The sequence below is a fragment of the Triplophysa rosa genome, linkage group LG8, assembly GCF_024868665.1.
Source record: "Triplophysa rosa linkage group LG8, Trosa_1v2, whole genome shotgun sequence".
Taxonomy (NCBI): domain Eukaryota; kingdom Metazoa; phylum Chordata; class Actinopteri; order Cypriniformes; family Nemacheilidae; genus Triplophysa; species Triplophysa rosa.
This window is the reverse complement of record NC_079897.1, coordinates 26,251,527-26,272,461: the sequence shown is the minus strand read 5'-3', so window position 1 is coordinate 26,272,461 and position 20,935 is coordinate 26,251,527. Positions and strand designations below refer to the sequence as shown.

Sequence of the window (20,935 nt, the reverse complement as noted above, 5' to 3'; positions counted from 1 at the left end):
ATTTATACAGAACAACTCCATGGTGAGTAAATGATGACAGAATTTTTATTTTTGGGTGAACTGCTCTTTAATAACTGATAAAATGGTTGTCAGTGAATGCATTATTTTCTTTGAGCTTTTTGTTTTTCTATGAATGTTTTTGTATATTGGGACCTGTATCACCTGTTATGCTTGCCTTTGCCTTTTTGCCAAATAATTCTGTCCAATAAATACTTTAAAGTTCAAAAATGAACACACATTCGTCTACTTTATAGTTATGCTAACCAATTTCTTTTTCTCATTTGTGCTATTTCTCTTAAGGCATACTAGGGGACAGACCTTTAAGAGACGATTGATGCCTCACCGAGAATCACGGAAGTCTCCTGAGCTATGAAAGAGCAAGATATATTCTAAGTATAATTCAATGTTGAATAATGATCATTTCAAATAAATATGCTTTTCTCTCCACCAGCTCTCTTATTATATTTCACTTAAACCGTCCTTTTCAAGCCTCTAGAAATCCCCGTACACATCCGCTCAATCACCCGTTCCGCTCTCCTCTTCAGAACAGCTCGCTGTAGCGCCGCCACTTTCTAAAATGACACACTTAAGGAAACGTAGGATGAAATCAGTCATTTGAAGAGCAGAAGATGTGTCTGGTGTGAATCTGTGACCGCGTTTTGCCGGCAGAACATCTAATAAGTGCGCCGCTGTGCTGTGGGTCGCCCAGTGTGAGATTAGAGGAACTCTATTAAACTTTATGGCTTCGAGTCTAAGCGCGGGGAACAAAGCTGTGTGAAATGAACCTCAGCTACCCCGGGACTTAACAAGGCGCTCACGAGTGATAAAACACGCTGGGACGTTTTCAGGGTACGGGTTGGGGGGTGTTTTCGAGCCCATACTAGTGCTTCAAAACACCATGCTTTCTCGCATGTTTGAGTACTGCTTTGGGAGTGAGTTGACATATGGTGGGCGTTACGTGTACTTCGTTTCTGATTTTTCTATGTGAAGAATGGTTTTAAGAACAGGCCTGTGCCAATACAGCTTGTGCATTAAGCTCATGGGAGCACTTGGGAATCACATCTTAAAGGGATAGTTCACCCCAAAAATGAACATTTTGTCATCATTTACTCGCCCTCTTGTTATTTCAAACTTGTATGACTTTCTTCCGCAGAACACAAAAGAAATTTTGAAGAATACTGGTAACTAAACAACGGCTGTTCCACTTGACATCTATTGTATGTACCAATGGGTCGCTAGGTATCGCTGTTGTTTGGTTACCAACGTTCCTCAAAATATCTTCTTTTGTGTTCTGCAGCAGAAAGAAAATCATACAGCTTTGGAATGACTTAAGTTTGAGTAAGTGATGAAAGACGTTTTCGACTTAAAGCAATCAAATACGTGCATGGCACTACTAATCCCAAATGCTCTCTGAGATACTCGGATTGCAAACTATATGCTTTCAGACTTTTCCATTCCATTGTTTGCAAACAATGAGCCATAGATAAGAAATGAATATTAATGATGCCAAAGATTGTTGTGATGAATCGTGTCGGTGAGGTCTGATGGCAAATTGATTATGAATGCATGTCGGATACACTTCTTTGCAATCTTTTTCTCATTAGTTTCTCGCATGCTTTCCCTCTCACACTCTCTTTCCTCACTGCATGATTGATGGTATTGCAGCTTTTATCTCAGGTAAGCCTGTGCTTTCTACTTATCTAGCTTGACTGTCACTGGACGAGAAAGGTGTTTGCTAGCAGTGCGCAGACAGCAGATTGGCTGGGCCGGAGCCAGGTGGGATAAACCCCCAGGTGGTGCGTACTCTGGCCAATGTGGCTGTGAAAAAATAGCAGGTGATGCATCCAAAACTATTTTTACATATTTTGAGGATACTTTGCCTCTGGACATGCAAAAATTGACGTCATGCTGGTTGCCACGGCATTTCTATGTGGTTGTCGAGATGTTTTGGGTGGTTCCTAGAGCATTACAAGGTGCTTGCGTACTGGCCAAAGGTAAGAGGAAAACCCAAACTTCGGTCTAGTAGCTTTTTCTTCATAAGGGTTGGTAAGCCTTGAATGGCATCCTATCAGTTACCACAGACAATAATTCCTTGTTCTTTAAGTTGTGTATATGTGATACATTTCAAATAAAGTATAACCTTAAAAGGGAACTCCCACCAAAAATGGAAATTCTGCCATTAATTACTCACCCTCAAGTAGTTTAACATCTGCATGACCTCCATTTTTCCTAAAAACGTAAATTAAGGTAGTTTGGGAAGCTTTCTGACACCTCCTTAGATTGCAACTCAACCAGTGCATGAAGACATGGTAGAGCCTGTGTGGTCAGAACGCACATGCGTCGAGCGATGCTGACGCCGGATGCACTGTCATGTGGCTCGTGTGTTTGGTTGCGTTGCAATCTATGGAGGAGTCAGAAAGCTTCCAAAACGACCTTAATTTGCGTTCTGGGGAAAAATGGAGGTCCTAGGGATGTTAAACTACTTTAACTCGTAATTAATTGCAGAATTTTCATTTTTGGTCGGAGTTCCCCTTTAAAGTGTGAAGTACATTACATGGTAAAGAAAAGTCTTTTTCTCCTTTTACATACAGCACTGGTCTTTGAATGACTCTTCAATATCATTTTTTCCTTCCATCCAAGGGACACAATTATCCAATATTTCTTTTTTTGTGCCCATGAATGAGTGCAGCCGATATACTGTCTTTTCCCAGCTGTGCTCCGGTCCAGATGAGAGCACTTTTTCTTCTTTCCTTCAGGCTTTTTGCGAATGGTACCCCTGAGTTGCAGGGAGCGTGTCCAGCTCCATTTGCTGGATTCTTTGAAGACCGTAGCAAGAACAATTACAGAGTCATGGCAGCAGTCCCGTTCTGTGAGCGTGTACTCACGCTAACCCTGCGCAGTAACTTCAGAAAAACCCCAAACCATTAGGCGGAGTAAGAAAATAAAAAGACACTTAATTTCCATTTGTTTACCTCAGCAGTACTTTAAACAATATGTCTGTGTAAAGCATAGTTGTATAAAATATTATAAGATACGTGTATCTTACAAACTCTTACAAGAATCTTATATTTGACTTTTATCAGGCAATGAATGTGTTATGATTAGGCATATCATGTTCGAATTTGTTTGCGTGTGTTGGGCTAAAAGTCTGAAGGAGGCACTCAAGCCATATGCAGGGACCAGAATACGGTGATGTACTGTAAATGTATGGATTCTTTTGGCTAGTTAAGGCTAAGTCACACATGTTTGTTGCTATTTGTTGGAGTTTTCGGGATTAGTTTGGACCTCTAGTTTGGCCATTGTTGCATCAGCTTGAACAATAATTTAGAATGTTGAAGTTTGTTGGATCAGAGTGAATTAGCCTTTAAAAGGACTGCTGTTCAGAGAGAGGCTATTAGAGGGATATTAAAGGGATAGTTCACACAAAAAGGAAATTTCTTTTATCGTTTACTTACCCTCATGTCATTCCAAACCTGTTCGACTTTCTTTCCTTTGAAGAACACAAAAGAAAATAATTTGAAGAACATTGGTAACCTAACAGCATTGGGCCCTCAATCGTAGGAACACAAAACCACTGAGACATTTCTAAAAATATCATCTTTTGTGCTCCACAGAAGAAAGAGTCATATACAGGTTTTGAACGAAATAAGGGTCAGTAAACGTTGCCTAAATTCTGGGGTGAACTGTCCCTTTAATAAAAAGAGGAATTATGTTTTGTGGACCTAAAAATGTAATTATAGAAATCTCTCTCTCTCTCTCTCTCTCTCTTTGCATTCCAATCATAGTGATGAGAACGCTTGACTCGTACACACCTCTCTTTGCTTCCCCCCGCACTGCAGGCTTCTATGAGACCCTGTCTTAATGAAATGTTATCTTTCCAGATTACCGTTTATTTGGTCGCCGTTCCTTACAATCTACTGCAGTCTTTAGGCACAAATTGCTGGAGATCTCATAATTGCCCCCGTCAGTCTGCAAATGTTTAAAATCTGCTTTTGTTTGTTTGTGGTATTTTGTCGCTCCCTGTCTCGTGCAACACACACAGGGTATCTTAAAAAAATACATGTCAAAACACTGATCAAAGTGTGTGCTGAAACAAAGAGGCAAAGAGAGTAAGGGAGACATTTTTTCATTTACCTTTTTTTGAATACAATTTTGCTGCAGCAAATAATAATTGGCCACGGCAAGAAATACGATCTCAGAGATACTTTGAATATGTATGAGCTTATTGCTTATTGCTGTATGAAAGAATGTAATTCACGGCCATGCCTGCTCTTATGTAGTACTGTGCATGTCAGTGTGTCAGTATGTCAGTGTATCAACCAATGCAAAGCTGCCAGCGTGTGTCAGACAAGAGCAAAGAAACATCTCACAGCCAGTCATTTTTTATTTATCGAAGAAAGTGAGGTTAAAAATACACCCTCTGAAAAAATGGAGAAAACCGTTAAAAAAGACAGCAGGTGAGGGAGAGTCTCTGGTTGACCAGTAGGGGGCCTCGGCTCCTTGCTGTGATGCCTCTGTCCCCTCCCCCTGAGTGTGGGAGTAAGTCATACTCTTCTGCACTAGTGAAGCCGTGCGGTGGGCTGCAGCTCTCTCGAGAGAACAAACAGCGATAGGCTGTTTAAGACACTCCCCCTGCCTGGGAGTGGTGCATCCAGCCTCGACCCCGCCCACCCCGGCTGTGAAGGAGGAGGAACTCTGCGCTGCCCGAGCTGATCCCTTCAATCTTACCCACAGTGTGGAGCAGCCGGCAGCGCACACACACACACTCTCACACACACTCACATTCACTCTCGCACACACACTCGCGCACAACAAAGCGGGCAGACGAGGGAGGCAGAACCAGAAAAGAACATCACAGAGAACAACAGCGCCGTGCGCCACGCTCACGCCTGGAGTTTTCGGATACTGCAGTCTGCCTGGAGTTTGTGCCGTTTCCTGTGTGGCTCGTAGGCTTCTCGAGTCCCGTCAGCTGTGTGTGCAGAGATCCAAATCCGCCGACTGTCTACATTGCTGCTTTGTGCATCAGCCAGACGGGAACAAAGTGTGCGACTAGGATATCTGACAACCTCCTTTGGGAACTGACGCTGCGCCGACTGTCAAAGAGCAAGAGAGAGAGAGAAAGAAAGAAAGTCAGGGCATGAACAGGAGACCAGAAGCCGGCTTTCCGGAGAAGTGATCGCCACAGTGCCCCCCTCCTTTTCCCTCCTCCTTCCTCTCCTCTCTCCCGTGCTGCTCCTTCTCTGTTCGTGCACACCTCCGCTGGTATCCCATCCTCGTCCCTCCGTTCTCCCTCCATCACCTCTTACTCCCCTTCTTCGGAAGACAGCGTGAGAGGAGAGGCACGGCACGGACGCGCGCCGGCGTCCTTATCATCCCATTTTCTCTCTCTCCGTTCTCCTTCGGCACCATCTCTCACACGGATCTAGCCTCCAGCTGCGGAACCAGGAGGAGAGGCTTTTGGAGTTGTCGGATCCCACGCGAGTCTCCGTATCCAGCTACAGCCAGAAAGATTCCAGCTACATGGGCAAACGTTTGGAACAGCAACCAATGTACCCCCAGTACACTTACTATTACCCCCACTACCTTCAGACTAAGGTAAGGCACCTCGATTGTTGGGTTAACGGTTTGGCGACGATTTTCTTTCTCTTGGTACGTTTTTTTGGGTTTTACATCCACACCCTTTGACACTTAAACCACATGGTGCTTGTCATTGGTCATACGGTGTAAGAGTGCACGGTAAGCAAGAACACACCCACACACAAACTCATGATCCTGAGATTTGGTTCCCTCAGCTGTGTAGCTGGGGCTGGAGGGAGTTGAATAATTGCATCCATCTCTCTAAGCCCCTACACCACCCGGACGTGGAGAATTGATTACCACGCGTTGATCGATAGTGCCGAGATGCTATCGGGGAGTTGGTGATCTCGGCCTCCCCGTGTGATTCATGAATGTTTTTATGCAGCGCGCCCCATAAGAGGCCAGCACTCGTGTTACACGTGCCAATGAAAGTGAGAGAGGTTTGCGATTGGATTGGGCCAAAAAATGGCTGTCAGAACAAAGGGTGAGATTAAACAGAGTAAGATGCATTTTTAAGATCAACTTACATAGAGGAACACAGAGAACGGGAGGGGAGGGAAATTCTCTTACTGGAAGTGTTTTGGAAGGGTCGCTTGCACAACATTGAACAAATATGCGAGCGTTCCCAAAAGACACAGGATGTACAGCGGTGGCCAAGTCACTCTCCATCAAGACCGTGTTTACGACCTCTCTCTTTCCCTCCTTCTCCCGTTAGTCAACGCTTGGTCAACGTTACCCTCCAAAAAACTTGATCGAATCCCTCCATTCTTCTGTTTCGTACCTGCTGCTAGCAACAGGCACCATATTGTACATCAATACAAGCGCTCGCAATCTCCTCCCAACCTTCAAGGTCAAGTCAAATTGGATCTCACCCGCTTCCGCTGTCTAATGAGTTTTTCAGTGTCTCTGAGGGATGGGAGGGCCTGTCTCGCACATGATGTTTTTATACAGTCTTGTTGCAACCAAAAGTCCTCAACAAACTCGCTTCGGTGATCTTTCTCGTAGCATTATGATTAGTGCCACAGCGCTGTGTGTAGAAGGTCAGATGACCCAATCTGGGAATAATTATTGATCTGCAGATTATCGAAGTAGATGGAGGAGTTTTTTGGCACCGGCTCAGAGTTTCAGATTTCAGGTCGGCCTGGGCTGTGAAGAATGAGGACCTCGTGCAAGCGCGCATGAACGCGGCGGGTCAGCGCGAGTGCGATTGCGTGTGTGCATGTGTGTGTGATTGGGGATGTAAATGGCCTGTTATTAATCTTGATTCTAGCGTGCTCTCGGAGTGGAGGCATTCCTCCGGGGGAAATCAATCATGTGGGGGGAAGAGGGGCAGCTGACACACAATCACTACCCTTCCTCTCTCTCTCTCCCTCGCTTTCTTTCTCTCTCTGCTCTAATAACGCTGCACGCTCAATCAGAGGCAAATGTTAAGCAGGGGAAATTATGATGCTACAGTAAGCTGTTAATGTCGAGATTCAGCAGTTTTGTTCAATTATATGAAGACCCTGGTATCAATTGCATGTAAATGATGTGTTTTTGTTCAAGCAGGTTCAGAGGAAAGTGAAATGTGAAACGAAACTCCTCCATTATTTTATAATGTGGGTCATACGTATCACAGCACATCAAATTAGGTGCAAATAATATCAGGCCTCGGAGCAAAATGCAAGCAGCAGGTTACATTTTTGGGTTCTCTCGCTTGTGTTGCATGCGATCGGATCGTACTGTATTTTCTAAATCAAGAAGGGAAATACTAGGGCGCTTCACGTTTGGCAGAGCTCTAATAGAGCGTTTGACAGATAGAAATGCATAAGGTCCATTTTAGGGGTGCGGAAACAGCCCAGACAGTTTAAAATCAATTGGGAAAACAGCAAAGTGGATTTCTGAACTAGACTTGCCTCTCTGAAATTTCATTGGTCGGTAGATGCATACATCGCAGCACGCTGCAGCAAAAGTTGCGTTCTTGTGACGAAATCGATGGATTTACAACTCCCTAATGCAGATATCTGTATGCTACCACGGCACCCTCCCCCTTGTGATCGCCGCTTTGAGCATGGACAGATATATGTGTGTGGGCTTGAGGTATCTCTGACAGCAATCATACACCAGTGGGATATAAAATAGAATTTAAGGGAGGTAATCCCGCCCACCCCCCCCCCCGGTATTGTGTCAACAGAGGCCAGTGGGGCCTCTTCTTCCATTCAATCAGCAGCAAGTCCAAGCTTTACTGTGTGTGTGACGTTTTAAAGGAAGGGAGAGAGGAAGAGAGCTGTGAGATTGGGTATGCGAGCGAGTATGTGTGTGTGTGTGTGTGTGTGTGTGTGTGTGTGGGGTGTTCAGTTTCACTCGGTGGGGTCAGCTTTATGTACAGCAGAAATAACATCCAGTGGGCCGTTTAAACCTCTCCTCTCAGCAGGAGCGCTCGCTAACTGCCCTGCAGTGAGATGACATGCAGCTTGGTCCCGCTGCATTATGGGAAACGGTGCATATATGTGGCTCATGATATTCCACGGCTCTCAATGTCATTTAGGATTATTACACTGTGATATTTATTTCCGCTTGTGGATAATTACCAATGCTTCATATTCCTCTAGTGGCACTTATTTGGTATCACAAAGCTGAAACGCTCTCATCTTTCCTCCTCCAAACAACCTTCATCTCAATCATTAAACCTGCTAATGGATGAGCAATTTTCAGGTACTAGCAGCTATTTGATTTGGGGTGTTTAAATCCATTGTCATTTAACAGGTGAAAGGATGGATTAAAAAACTCAGCCGTTTCACGTTTTGGGCCTGAATTATATTTAATCTTGTGAATAATTGGCTTGATGTTGTTTACAAATGTGGGGATATGCAGTTTATCAGATATTGTTGGAAAACTGACCGCATGGCCCGTACAGCGCTCTCCCTCTGAGAATAGAATAACATTACTCGTAATAGCATTACGTGATGTTAGGCTATACGGCTAAAAATCAAATATTTGGTGAGGTCGTTTGCGCTCTACTGCGTTTTTTGTGTGTATGTTTTGCTACAGAGGTCTTTCTGGAGGCGAGCCATAATGAGATATGCAGAAACGCATTGTACGCCTGTGTGAATTATACATGTAAACCCTACCCTACCCTACATGTAAATACTCGCGTGAAGTGTCTGCGTGGCACCGAGCTGGGAATGTCATAGTTCAGAGAGTGATAAATTATGCTTGTCTGCGAGTAATTATTCTGTTAGCATTCAAATTTGCGTATCAACCGAAATGTGTTTAGTTTAAAGATGCCACTGCGTATTTTCAACAAAAAAATTGATATTTTTTGTATTCCAATCTATCTGCCTGGCACAGTAAATGTTCCACATGTGCATTTTGCAATAGTTTGTGATTATATTGTCAGAATTTATGCACTGCAACAGAAAAACATGGCTTTTCACTTTGATATGTCGTAGTGATGCTTTCCGTTATCAGACCGACTTGTACACTTTTTTTGTAAAATCTTTAAAATATATTTATGAACTAAAAATTATAATGTATTATGTAATTTAAAAACGAATCACATAATTTTGCAAGTTATCACATATCACAGATTTCTTTAGTATTTTGCAAACCTACTATATATCTTGTTCCACTTTTGTCAAAGTTCACTGAAGGATATCGCTACTGTCCTTCTGAAACTTTTTTTTTCCGTTTAATTTTTTTTGTCATTAATCATTATTATTATTATTAGCCACCCTTTTTGTTTGGCAAAGGGTTTTGCAAATATCTAACCAATAAAAAGCATTACAAAGTGCTTGTTAACTTTGACAACATGGTATTAAATCTTTAAAAAGTACAGTGTTTTTTTCAACTCCTTAAAAACAGCGAATTAGGACATACAAGGTTTCAGAAGGACAGCAGCGATATCCTTCAGTGAACTTTGACAAAAGTGGAACAAGATATATAGTAGGTTTGCAAAATATGTTTTTCTTTGCTTTAACGTTTCTATATGTTAAACACCACTACAAAATAACACAAGATATGTTATAAAAATAATTCGGTTTGAGGGTGATGAAGGAAGGTCACAACGTCTTCAGTTATTGATTAACAGTATGTATGTTGGCTCCGTCAATAAACTGTTTAATATTTGCGTGAGGGGCGCTACTTTAAATACAACAAGCGTTTCATATTTTTAGTGCATTAATGTTCTGCTCCTCTTCTGTCTTCCTCTCTTCCCTCCCTTTTCCTCTCTCCCACTGTGTCCTGGGCATTCTTTCCAACCATCTGTTCAGAGGGGTGGGGTTCACTCTGAGAAGAGGAACATACTTGGCAAACATACCCCGATAGGTGGATAAAATGTGATGCCCAATATTGTCCTCGTTTCAGGGGCGAACCGCTCTGCATTAGATGCAAAGATGAAAAGAAAAATTGAAAGCACACAAAAGAGCCGTTTGTAGCGGTGCATCAGTATTTTCTGGCCTGTTCTGAAGGTGAAATGTGTTCTAGATTTTCAGTTCTTGCATCGGAGAGCAAATGCTTTTATGAGCATCCAGCGACATGGAACAAATATGAGAACGTTTGAATAGAAACTTTTTCGTCACTCAGCCTAGTTCATGTACAAATTGAAGATGGATAGTTTGGTCTCCAAGTAACAATAAAGAGCTATAAATAGCACAATTAAGATAAACTGATCCTTGAAGAACTTGTTCTAAACAACCATTTATCTCCATATGCCCTCCATTGTTTGAGATACTAAATTAAGTTTATGAACTATTACTATATCACTCGAAATGATGTATTTTGTGATCATCGATTTATTAATTTTCTCGAAATCTTTGCGAATCCTTTTTTGTGGTCATTTTCATCTCTCTAGAAAGCAGCAAGCATTTCCAGTATTTATCCATGACCATCGCTGACGTGCATGTGTCCCAAGCTATAATGAGGCGATCTGATCTGGCTGGTTGGTTTGTGTGGGCTTGAGAGAGCCAGAAGAGAAAGGCTCTGGTCCTGAGGTAATGGCCCTGCTGCATTTTTAATAGAGGACCTCTTTGTAACAAGCCCAGCCTGATGGATTCTCCCCTTTTAAGGGCCCTGCCATTTCTTTTTTACACACAGCTTGCTTTTAGGCCACTGGCGTAAGTGCTTGACAAAGCCTGTGTTCTGGGATAAATGGTTGAGGAGGAATGAGCCAAAATCACGGAGGCTGCGGCAACACGGGGACTCATTGACGTTTTACTGTCGATGTCTGTCTTGTTCCTCGGTGAAGCTGTCGCTGTCGGGCTTTCCCTTCAGCAGTGAATCTCTGAGATAAGTATGGAGCAAGGTTTTCGTTAGAGCCTGAGTGATATTTAGAGAGCCCGTTTAGAGATAAATAAAGATCTATAGTGGCTTCTGGAAAGCGCTGGTGTTTTTCGTGATGGGTGAATAATCTAGATGTAAAAGATTACGTATAAGGCTATTGTCAGTGGTTGTGTATGTGTGTAATTTGTGGTTATTGGTTGGGAAAGCTGCTTTTGCGATGAGTTCACATGAATGAGAGCCTGCGCGCGGAGCAGCTCGGCTTCTGCGAAACGCCATCAGAAGTGCTAACCACTCGGATTTCGAGGAATAGAAAAGCGATGCTGGTGGTGTGCCGCTTCTTCACAGCGTAGTGCCTTTCAGATGCTCCTATCATCATCTCCACTCCCCACACCGCCTCCCCCTCCCCAAAGCGTTTTCATCTAGAGACCGTTTCCTCCTGAAAGCAGCCCGGTCGAAGCCAAGGACAGTGTAGGCGAGTCTAGCTGTCATAAATCCTGGAGAACATGCTCCTCAAGGATTCCACCGACCCCGCCCCCTCGGCCTCATCTCCCACTGTTTCTGCGTCGAGAAAAAGTGCCCACGAGGCTCCAAACCACACACCTTTTTTAGTGTCAGGAGAACCTCTCGTAAGAAGATACAGCCACAGCGATACTAGCACACCATAACTGTATCCAATTCTCCACCGTCTGGCTCAGAAACAGACCCCAAAAAGGTACATTAAAGACCGCTTTGGGAAAGGCCATATGTTTTGGCCCAGTTTTCAAGCCGCTGAAGGACCGTAAAGATGCCATCCGAAAGCACGTTTTCCTGCCTTCGCTTTCCCAGACGGATAAAGACACTTTGGGGTCTCTGAAATGCCCAGGGAGCAGATGATGATTCAATAAAGAGTTCCCCGCGCCTGCGGAGGCTGCTTGGGGTTGGCATGGCGGCTAGCGCGCTGCCTGGGATTAGCTTGTGTAAACAGTGCTTTTGTTGGGTTTCGCTTGAATTAATTTGCTCGCCCCATGTGCTTTTATCAGGATAATTTGTGCGGCAGACACTCAAAGTCTGGTCCAAACACATCCCCAGGCTCAGGGCGAAATACAGAGCTAGTAATGACACTCAAATGCGTGTTGTGCCCTTTTTCCAAACTTCCCGTTATGCTAAAGTTGGGAGCTGAGGTCATGAGATTTCTTTGACGTTCAGGTGAATCACCGCTCCGTTACGGCCCCTTTAATTAATATGTGTTTTTCAGCACAAAAACCTGCTTTTTACCTGCAACCCAGTTTTTAAGCAGACGCTAAAAGCATTGATGAGTATTTAAATTCAATGTCATTTTTTTGTGCAAATGAGACAAAAGTCGTCACTATGGCAAGATGAGAAATGTGTGGTTTGTTTAAACTACATGTCATTGCAATTACTTTATAATCTCAATATATTAAATCATTTAATGTATGTTTGAAAATATACTATATAATAATACAATCTTAAAATATTACAATATATACGTGGCAATATATAACAGCTCCCTGCTGTGACTTCTAAAGCTCCCTCAAACTTCTGGGCGACACTATTGAGTGAAAGAGGAAGTGAGAGATCAGAGATGCCGCGTGTGGTCCGGTGTGTGGTGGTAGTGACATTGTGGGTAATGCGAGTTCAAGTTTGGCATGCATCATTTGAATGAGCCTGTCCCAAAAGGTATGTTTTATAGCTTGAAGGGTTGCTTTAATAGCTTCAGCATTCAATTGTTATCGATGTTTATAAAAAACAGAGGCAAATGAGAAAATTGTTTCTATAGAACTTACAGCTATAAAGTATGATTATAGGATAGCATAGTTTTGAAGAAATAAGAAATGTTTGTTTGTGAAATATCTCCATTTTTGAGTGCAGCAAATATTGAGTTGAGATCTCTTCTGCAACTCCAGAGGAGACGTGCGTGCATGTGTGTGTGTGTGTGTGCGTGTGTGTGTGTGCGCGTGTGTGTGTGTGCGTGCGCGCGTGTGTGTGCTGTCTAGAGACTCAAGCACGATTATCCATTTGATCTCCATTTAATCTAATTGCTGCCTAGGAGAAACGATAGAGATTTTATAGAATTCTCAATTGTGATTTTTATTTCCTGTAAAGCCCCCTCCCTTATCTAGCTATTACTTCCTGCCTTCTCTCGCAATGGCTGTTGTTAGTAAAGTAGCAAGAAAGCTCCTTCAAAAGGACAGCCAGAAAGGCAAATGGAAGGAGGCGACAGAATTCGCCCCACAGATGCTACTAACAATTTGACATCATCCTTTAAGCACACAATAGTTATGTGCAGCTGCTTTGCTGTCGCCTTAAAAGTTTAGGCAGGCACTTTGCCGCTTGCCGCATTCATGTGCTGCATATTTTATTACCTTCGCCAACGTTGTGAATGATTGAGTTCCTTTGTGTGCACAAGCCCGCTCGGCTGCGGCCAGGTCTCACTCTTAGCATGGCATTCTCTTAAAGGGACCGTTCACACAAATATGAAAATTCTGTCATTTATTCAGCCTCGGGTTGTTCCAAACCTGTATAAATTTCTTTGCACTGTTGAACACAAAAGAAGATATTTTGAAAAATGTGGAAACCGAAAAGTTCTGGGGCACTATTGACTTCTATAGTAGAAAAACTACTATGGCAGTCAATGCTGCTGTTTGGTTTTCTACAATTTGGTTTCAAAATATCTTTTTTTTTTTTTAAAGGTTAGCAACAACGTATGGGTGAATGAATGCTCACAGAATTTTCACTATTCCTTTTCTAACAAAACAGGCTGCCCAGATTATTCCAGGGATTCGCCCTCTTCGTCCTTCTTGCCTTTGTTTGAAATGCTGGCCCAGGCTCTTCCCTCTGCACCCAGATTGTATTTCCCCAAGCCGGTCGCAGGGATGAGATGCATTTAGCCAGCTAAAGTGGTTCTAGGCACGAAAAAATAGCTTTTGTTGAAGCACAAGCGCTTTCATCTCACTCCGCGGTAGCCAGAAAGCAGAAGGGCCTTTTGGGCAGATGTTAAACTTTAAAACGTCTTTTAAACTTTTTCTGACGCGTTCCATCCCCGCATTTATATTCCGCTACAGTGCATCTATCTTCCATCAGCTTCGCTCTCCTTCAGACTGCCCTCGGCTTAAACAAAAATGCGCTTAAACGCTCACACACGAGCGGCGTCGCTGATTGGGGTGTTGTTATTTCTGCTAGAAATGGTGGGCGGTTTGACAAATAGGTGTGAGAGGAGAGAGGACATGAGAGGGGAATGTCAGGGACAGCGTGCTAATGGCTTGGCGGACACATTCCATGAGAGAATGCGTGTAGACGCGCGCACTAACATCTCACTCGCGGCTTAATAGCCAACATTTGTTTCAAGAAAACAGGGAAGCCCATACGAGTCAATTAGAGCACATATTGACATTCAAGAAGGAAGGCCTCGCTTCCGTGTGCACGTTTGCATGGCTCCAGGATCGAGTGTGTGTTTGCGGGGTTGGATTGAACTCGCGGGTGCCAGCAGGCGGGTCAGAATAAGAGGTCGTGGAGAGTGTTGGGTCACAGTCACTCTAAGTGTCTGAACCTAATTAAACTGCAACCGCATACGCAAACACACTCACCGACCGACACACACACACTCAAATTCGGTACATCCCAGCCTCACTAATGAGCCTATCACTGTCTAAGACCAGCATCTCGTGTCTCTAGCCCCCCCACGCACACACACGCACACACACGCACACACGCACACACGCACACACACACACACACACACACCCTAATGGGTCTGCTCACTTACTGTCCTGTCCTCTCTGACACACAGCCCTCTCAAAGCAGAGAGCTCTGCAGATGGGCTGCCGGATAAATCCACAGATGTGACTGCAGCTCAATCACGGTGATGAACAGAACGCCACCGGACATGACAAACTCGTCTGATAATATAGGGAAATAAAACACAATGTTTGTTTTATTTAAACAGATTACTGAACGAGCAAGGTGCTTTGTGCTGTATCGTAGCTGCTGTTTAAAGCCATGGCTCGTTCAAAACTGAAAATCCTTTCATCATTTGCTCACCCTCATGTCATTCCAAATGTGAAAGAGTTTCTAACTTTTGCACAATACGAAAGAAGATATTTTAAAGAGCGTTGGTTACTGAACAACACTGGCCTCCATTGACTTCCATTGTATGGACACTAGTCCCTTGATACGTTTCTCGAAATATCTTCTTTTGTATTCCACCGGAAAAAGAGTCATATACAGGTTTAAAATGTCATGAGGGTAAATAAAGGATGACATCATTTTCACTTTTGGGTGAACTCTCCCTTTAAGAACGCTCATAATACCATTGTACTTGGATATGTAACCTGTTACTAAAATATCACGTTTTAAAAGCTATATTCTGCAAGGTACTTATTTGGAGTATCATGTACATACATATCACAATATAGATGACAAGTACATGGCAGTATGGTCATGTTGTTTTGTTTTGTAATGCGTGTATTGGTCAGTTAACGGATCCGTATAAAGACAGCTTCACAGACGCAGAGATGCACATGAGATGTGAAAGAGAACCAAACGTAAGCTGTCTTACTTCTGTGAAAGAGAGGCCACAACTCCTCACGCCTGAGCTGGGCTGGGCTGGGTTTGCCTAATTCAGCAGGGTGGGCAAACCAAGAGCTGCAGATTATCACGGCACAAAGGCACACGAGAGCCACAAGTACACACGTATTGCCATGTCTGTATGCTCTTTATTGATCATCACATCCATTTAAAGGCTTCAAATGGGGCGTTCACACATTGCGCACAAAAAATGATCCCACTCTTTACATTTGAATCAACTTTTTAAACCATACAATGCGATGTTTGACTTGATTTTCAGTAGCAAACACCGAGACGGAGCTCTTTTTGGTTTCCTCTCAGCTTATAAAACTCGATTCAGTTTTATCTGCCAACATGTACCTTATACTTTTTTTCCTTGAGAATTTTATAACAAATCCTAATGCAGGATGGAGAGCCGCTGTTGATTATAAAAAGAACCGTGTGTTACCTAAAGGCAAATCACATCTCCAGAGCTGGTTTTAGCATAATAGGACAGAGACTCTTCAAAGTGGAGAGTTCTCACAGGCAGCAGCTCTGGTTTCTTACAGAAGAGAACGCTTCCTCTGGTCTCGCAGATGTTATCTGCTCAAATTGGCTCAGTCTGGTCTTTGTCAGGAGTGTGTTCCTTTTTTAATCCATGGTGGCTGTCTGTTGCGAATACCTCGCTGTTTCCACTGTGGCGCTGGTTTGTGTTAAACATTGACTTGGGAAATAATCCGATATGTGGATAGGGTCACGTCACGGGCAGTTCTGCACGGCACTGCAGCTTTATGTACAAGTCAAAAGTGTAATGAGACACAATGAGAATCATTATCTCATAAAGCGTTTGGAGTTCCAAGGACGTAATGAGTTTACAGAGTTAAACGCAGTGGCGTTTTTGTCGTTAAAATGAACGGGGCGGGTCGCGGCCTCTGGTAGAGGAAGAGAGTGATGTGAAAAGGTTTTCCCTTGCTTTAGAGCGGCTCCTTGCAGACTGCAGATTCCTTCTTGTTAGGTTTCGATTTCAAATGCGTCTCGAGAAGTGGAGCACTGCTCTCGGCCAAGTGTTGAGCCTGCGTTACTGGAAACCAGCTGCAGAGAGACTCCCAGAGGTGTGTGTGTGCCAGGATCACCCCTTACCACCAATTAATCCACAAAGGCTTTCTAAAGAATCAATTATTAATAACAAGAGGTACTTCACAGGAGCCTGCCTTTCTTGTAGCACCCCTCTCTCTCGTCCTTTTGGGTCCTTCACTTGGGATTTGAAATTTCAATTGAACCGTGCTTTATTGCCATAGCCAATGTTTAACAATCGCATTGCCAGAGCATTTACATACAACTATATAGGAATAAAGCGCCGAGCTATTGCTTTCCTTCACTTTGTCACCGTTCCAAATCATTTATGCATCCATCCCTCTCTCTCTCTCCCCACCACACCTTCCCGCGGCGGCGCAGGCTTTTCTCAGGTAACACTGCTGCATTCCAGCAGAGGACAGCGATACGACCGCATTGTGCTAGACACGCAGAGCCTAGGAAAATCCCCACCCTTGCTTTAATGATGTTGCAAGGGAACAGCGTGCCATCTACTTTGGTAACCCTATCGGCACTGCACGCTCGTCTGCTGTGAGCTGGTGCATCGGAGCGGTGTCTCCAAGTCTCATGTCATAGCGCCCGACTAAACAGCACTATCATGCTCTGTGCGGCTCCTAATGGCTCTTGCGGAAAGGGGCCCGGCTCAAGCGGATGTCCGCCGCCTGTTCCGTAATTGGCACTTAGACAGCAGGACAGACACGGGGAGCGCGCGCTGCCGATGGCTGCGTATATACTGCTCGACTGTTATTATGCAGGAATAATTGGATTTTTTTTCTTTCCGTTCCCTCACTCCCACACTTTTCCATCAAGCATTTAAAGTAGACGAGCCACTGTGACATGACGCCGCGACTCAACCTTGATTACTTGTATGAATGATCACATTGTGTCCGCTAACACAAATATCTGGAGATAATTACATTGAGTGGGTGGGCAAACGACACGGAATTGAATACAGAAAACCAACGTCCACCCCATATTAGATTTTGTTTAGATGTTGAAAAAAATTGAAAGCGGTAAATGAATGAAGGCCCGATGACTAAAACGCTGTGTACGGAATCTTTTAGCATGTGAACCTTCGGATACGTGACGGGTGACGCGTGCGTGCATGTACAGCCACTGAAAAAATGAAGAGACCAATCCAGTTTTGTATTGCGGAAATTCCAGCCCTGTGTGTATTGAATTTCAACAGAAATAAAACTGACATAAAGTCACAGCAATGTGAAAGACATATTGACATATATTCACTTGACATATCACTGCTGTCCTTCCGAAACCTCGTATCTCCATATTTCATGATTTTAATTTTTTGCCATAATCATTATTATTAGTCACCCTTTATGTTTGTCACTGGGTTTTGCAAACATGTAACTAATGAAAAGTATTAAAAAGTGCTTGTCAACTTTAACAACACTGTATGCAATCATTGAAAAGGTTTTTTCATTTCCTAAAAACAGCAAATTTGGAGATACGAGGTTTCAGAAGGACAGCGACGATATGTACAATTTTGAACTTATCCCAAAATGCATGTAAAAACAGTATTGTGTTGTTTAAACTTGAATATGAACTTATTTTCTTTGCAGTATTCAAGATCTGCAAACATTGCATCTTTTGTTATTTTGACTCCTTTTAATTTTCTCCAAATGGATGCAAAAAACCCAACATTTTCATTTGGAATTTGGAAGAAATGTTTTCACTAGTTTACAGAATGAAACAAACATTTTCATTTTAATTAAACACTGTAAATAGTTTATTTAGAAAAACTGAAAAAATCATATTTTGCGGGGTCTCTTAATATTTTCCATGGCTGGATGCATTTCTGGTGCTGTTCAAGCCAATCCTGATTTGACGGCATATTAGGTGAGGTTATGGCTTATTTGTATTCCACAGATGTTTTGTAACCTGTCAACCCTGTTTGCATTATTTTATGCGACTGCCAGACATGTGTTTAATGCATAGACTCCACACGGTTTGAAAGATCATCTTAGCATTCTAACGTCCTACGTCTGGACTGCCGCCACGTCCTTGAGTGCACATTCAGATATAGCAGCACCCTTGTGAATCTCCCATCAGCTCCGCCGAACATCATCTGTTCACCCAACATGCAACTCAATATGTGGTGAGGACATCACATTGCACAGACGGATGGCACATGACACACACACATCTGCGTGCTTTCACCTTTAGGGTGCATTACAGCCAGAGTCAGGAATGTTTTGTTTGTTTACGGACAGTTTTTGTCTTTGGTATTGATAGATTTCTACATTTCTGTGTTAGATTTTACAGCTCTCTGCTGTCAGCCATCATGGTAGATTTAATGCGTTTGCCATATTAAGTTTTGCAGTGTCTCACATGTACGTATATGAAAAAAACATTTTAGTAACGCATTGAACAACACTGTTGAATACAGAATGAATCTGACAGCTACAGTGTCTTGCGAGGACACTAAACCCTCTGCTGTAGTCCTGAAATAGAATAAATATATCACATAAAAACAGATCAAAAACACTAAACTCTATCCATAATGCACCATTTTAAAGCATCTCTGGATGGATGGGAACGTTCCACATGCTTAGTGCGTCAAATTACAGCAGAGAAAATGCTCCCATAACGTCTAGCCTAAAGCGTCTCTCATCCCCTTCAATGCAAGAAACGAAAAGAAAAGGTTTTAACCTTTCATGGTAATTTGATCCGGCTTTTAAATCATTCCCAGCTCGCAGTACGACTTGATCGTGATCAGGCCAGCTAGCGTGCGTGTTCCCCTCTTCCTCTGTTATCGATCAAATCAGGCTCCGGCGTTTAGTGAACTGATGAAGGACCAGGTATGAAAATTGATTAATGGCCTCTTCCCTGTCACTCGTATTCAGTGGCCGTTTGAAGGAATATAATACTCGGAATATATCTCTCCATCTCTGTGTCAGCATTGAGCTTAGCTGAGGTTTCTGTAACGCACAAGAGGGTGACATTGAAACATGGATCGGTTCCTTTTTATCATTTATTTATTTATTTACGTTTAAATGAGTGCGAGTGCAGGTGCAAGGCTGTGCGGGGTCCTCGCCGTATACATCACATTTGGAGACCACACGCACACGCTCGCTCTTTTCTAACATGATGTGACAACATTTGATGATGTGTGACTAGTGGAGTGCAGAGCTGATGACTCAATGTGGCGGGAGGCACAAGGACATGTGGTGTGCAAGACTCTTTATCATCTGTGTGTGTGTGTGTGTGTGTGTGTGTGTGTGTGTGTGTGTGTGTGTGTGTGTGTGTTGGTAGAGGAGAACAGCAGTGATCAATTCAGTCCAACTCACAAAACGTAAATGGGCGATTCCATGGAAAGGTCAACCTTACCCTAAAAAAATGAAAGTAGCTCAGATGTCACTATGTGGTGGTTTAAATAACCATGTGAGATATTGAAAGCATTTATTGTTTTGTTAAAGCACGATTCTCCATAGTCTGTTAAGTGGTGCTTTCAGAATCGTCACATCCATAACGGTCCACATTCCTTATAAATGGGAACACGAAAATGAAAATGGAATAAATATATTATGTTCTATTAAGAGCCTTCCCTTCTCAATTCGTTAGGCATTATTCTGGTTTCTGCATTTTAAGTCAAATTTCAGAAAAACTGAAACTGGAAGTGCTATTGCACCAGTGTTTACGTAAGTGTATCAGATTTTTACACAAAAACAGTATTATCACGATATATATTGAATTAAAAGTAACACTTGTTTTCTGCAGGGAGGAGGAGATGACCGTTTGTAACCATTGTCGCTCGACATCTAAACCAGTGCTAAATTGTGTGCAATATTATAATTTGTGTAGTATTAAAGCAAAATATTGATAAACATGGTTTTTAATATCACGCTTGGTGTCAATACTGATATATTGTGATATGGTTTATGTCTTGCAAAACGGTCTAATATTTCTGTATGCGTGTGAGAGTGTGATATAAGTATATACTTTATTTCATCCCCACTATATCAAAATGTTGTTAGTGCCAGTTTCATATTCATGTACCATAATATTTGGATTGTAATATTATTATGTACTATCGTGGTGTCTGAAAAACAGTTATGCCATTACAAACAATATCATGCTATATTTTGGTACTGTACTTATGAATATTTTGAAGCTTATGCAGTCGTCCTGTGATCTCTTACAATGTTATTGAAACAAACTAAAATGTTTCACTGCAATAAATTAGAGATTTAGATTGCTTTAGTTTATTGAATGAGTCCCTCCAGCCTGACGTTTCACCATGTCCGTGCCGAATACAGCAATGATTTAATTCAGCTGCTCTCCATCAAATTAGCCTAACTTGGACGTGACCCCTAAACCCACCCAGCTGTCATGTGATGGCAATTAACAGTAGCTGCTTCTCAAATAGCCTGGAGGGAAGAAAGATTTCGGAGGGAGAGCCTTGAATGGCTCTTGTCCGTAGTTCAGGAAACCCTTCTGCAAAAGA

At 42.8% G+C, this 20,935-nt stretch overlaps 1 protein-coding gene across 6 annotated transcripts in view; it reads left to right on the top strand.

Annotated features, from left to right (window-relative positions):
* Window positions 1-4,705: 4,705 nt before the first annotated feature.
* Window positions 4,706-20,935, top strand: part of rbms3 (RNA binding motif, single stranded interacting protein) — a 128,873-nt gene continuing 112,643 nt past the window's right edge. For 2 of the 6 annotated variants that reach the window (XM_057339185.1, XM_057339188.1), the window contains exon 1: window positions 4,708-5,595. In XM_057339185.1, coding sequence (XP_057195168.1) covers window positions 5,521-5,595 — 75 coding nt within the window. In that variant the 5' untranslated portion in view covers window positions 4,708-5,520. Of the gene's footprint in view, window positions 5,596-20,935 lie in introns of all 6 variants that reach the window. The other 4 variants (XM_057339183.1, XM_057339184.1, XM_057339189.1 and 1 more) reach the window with 3 other exon arrangements.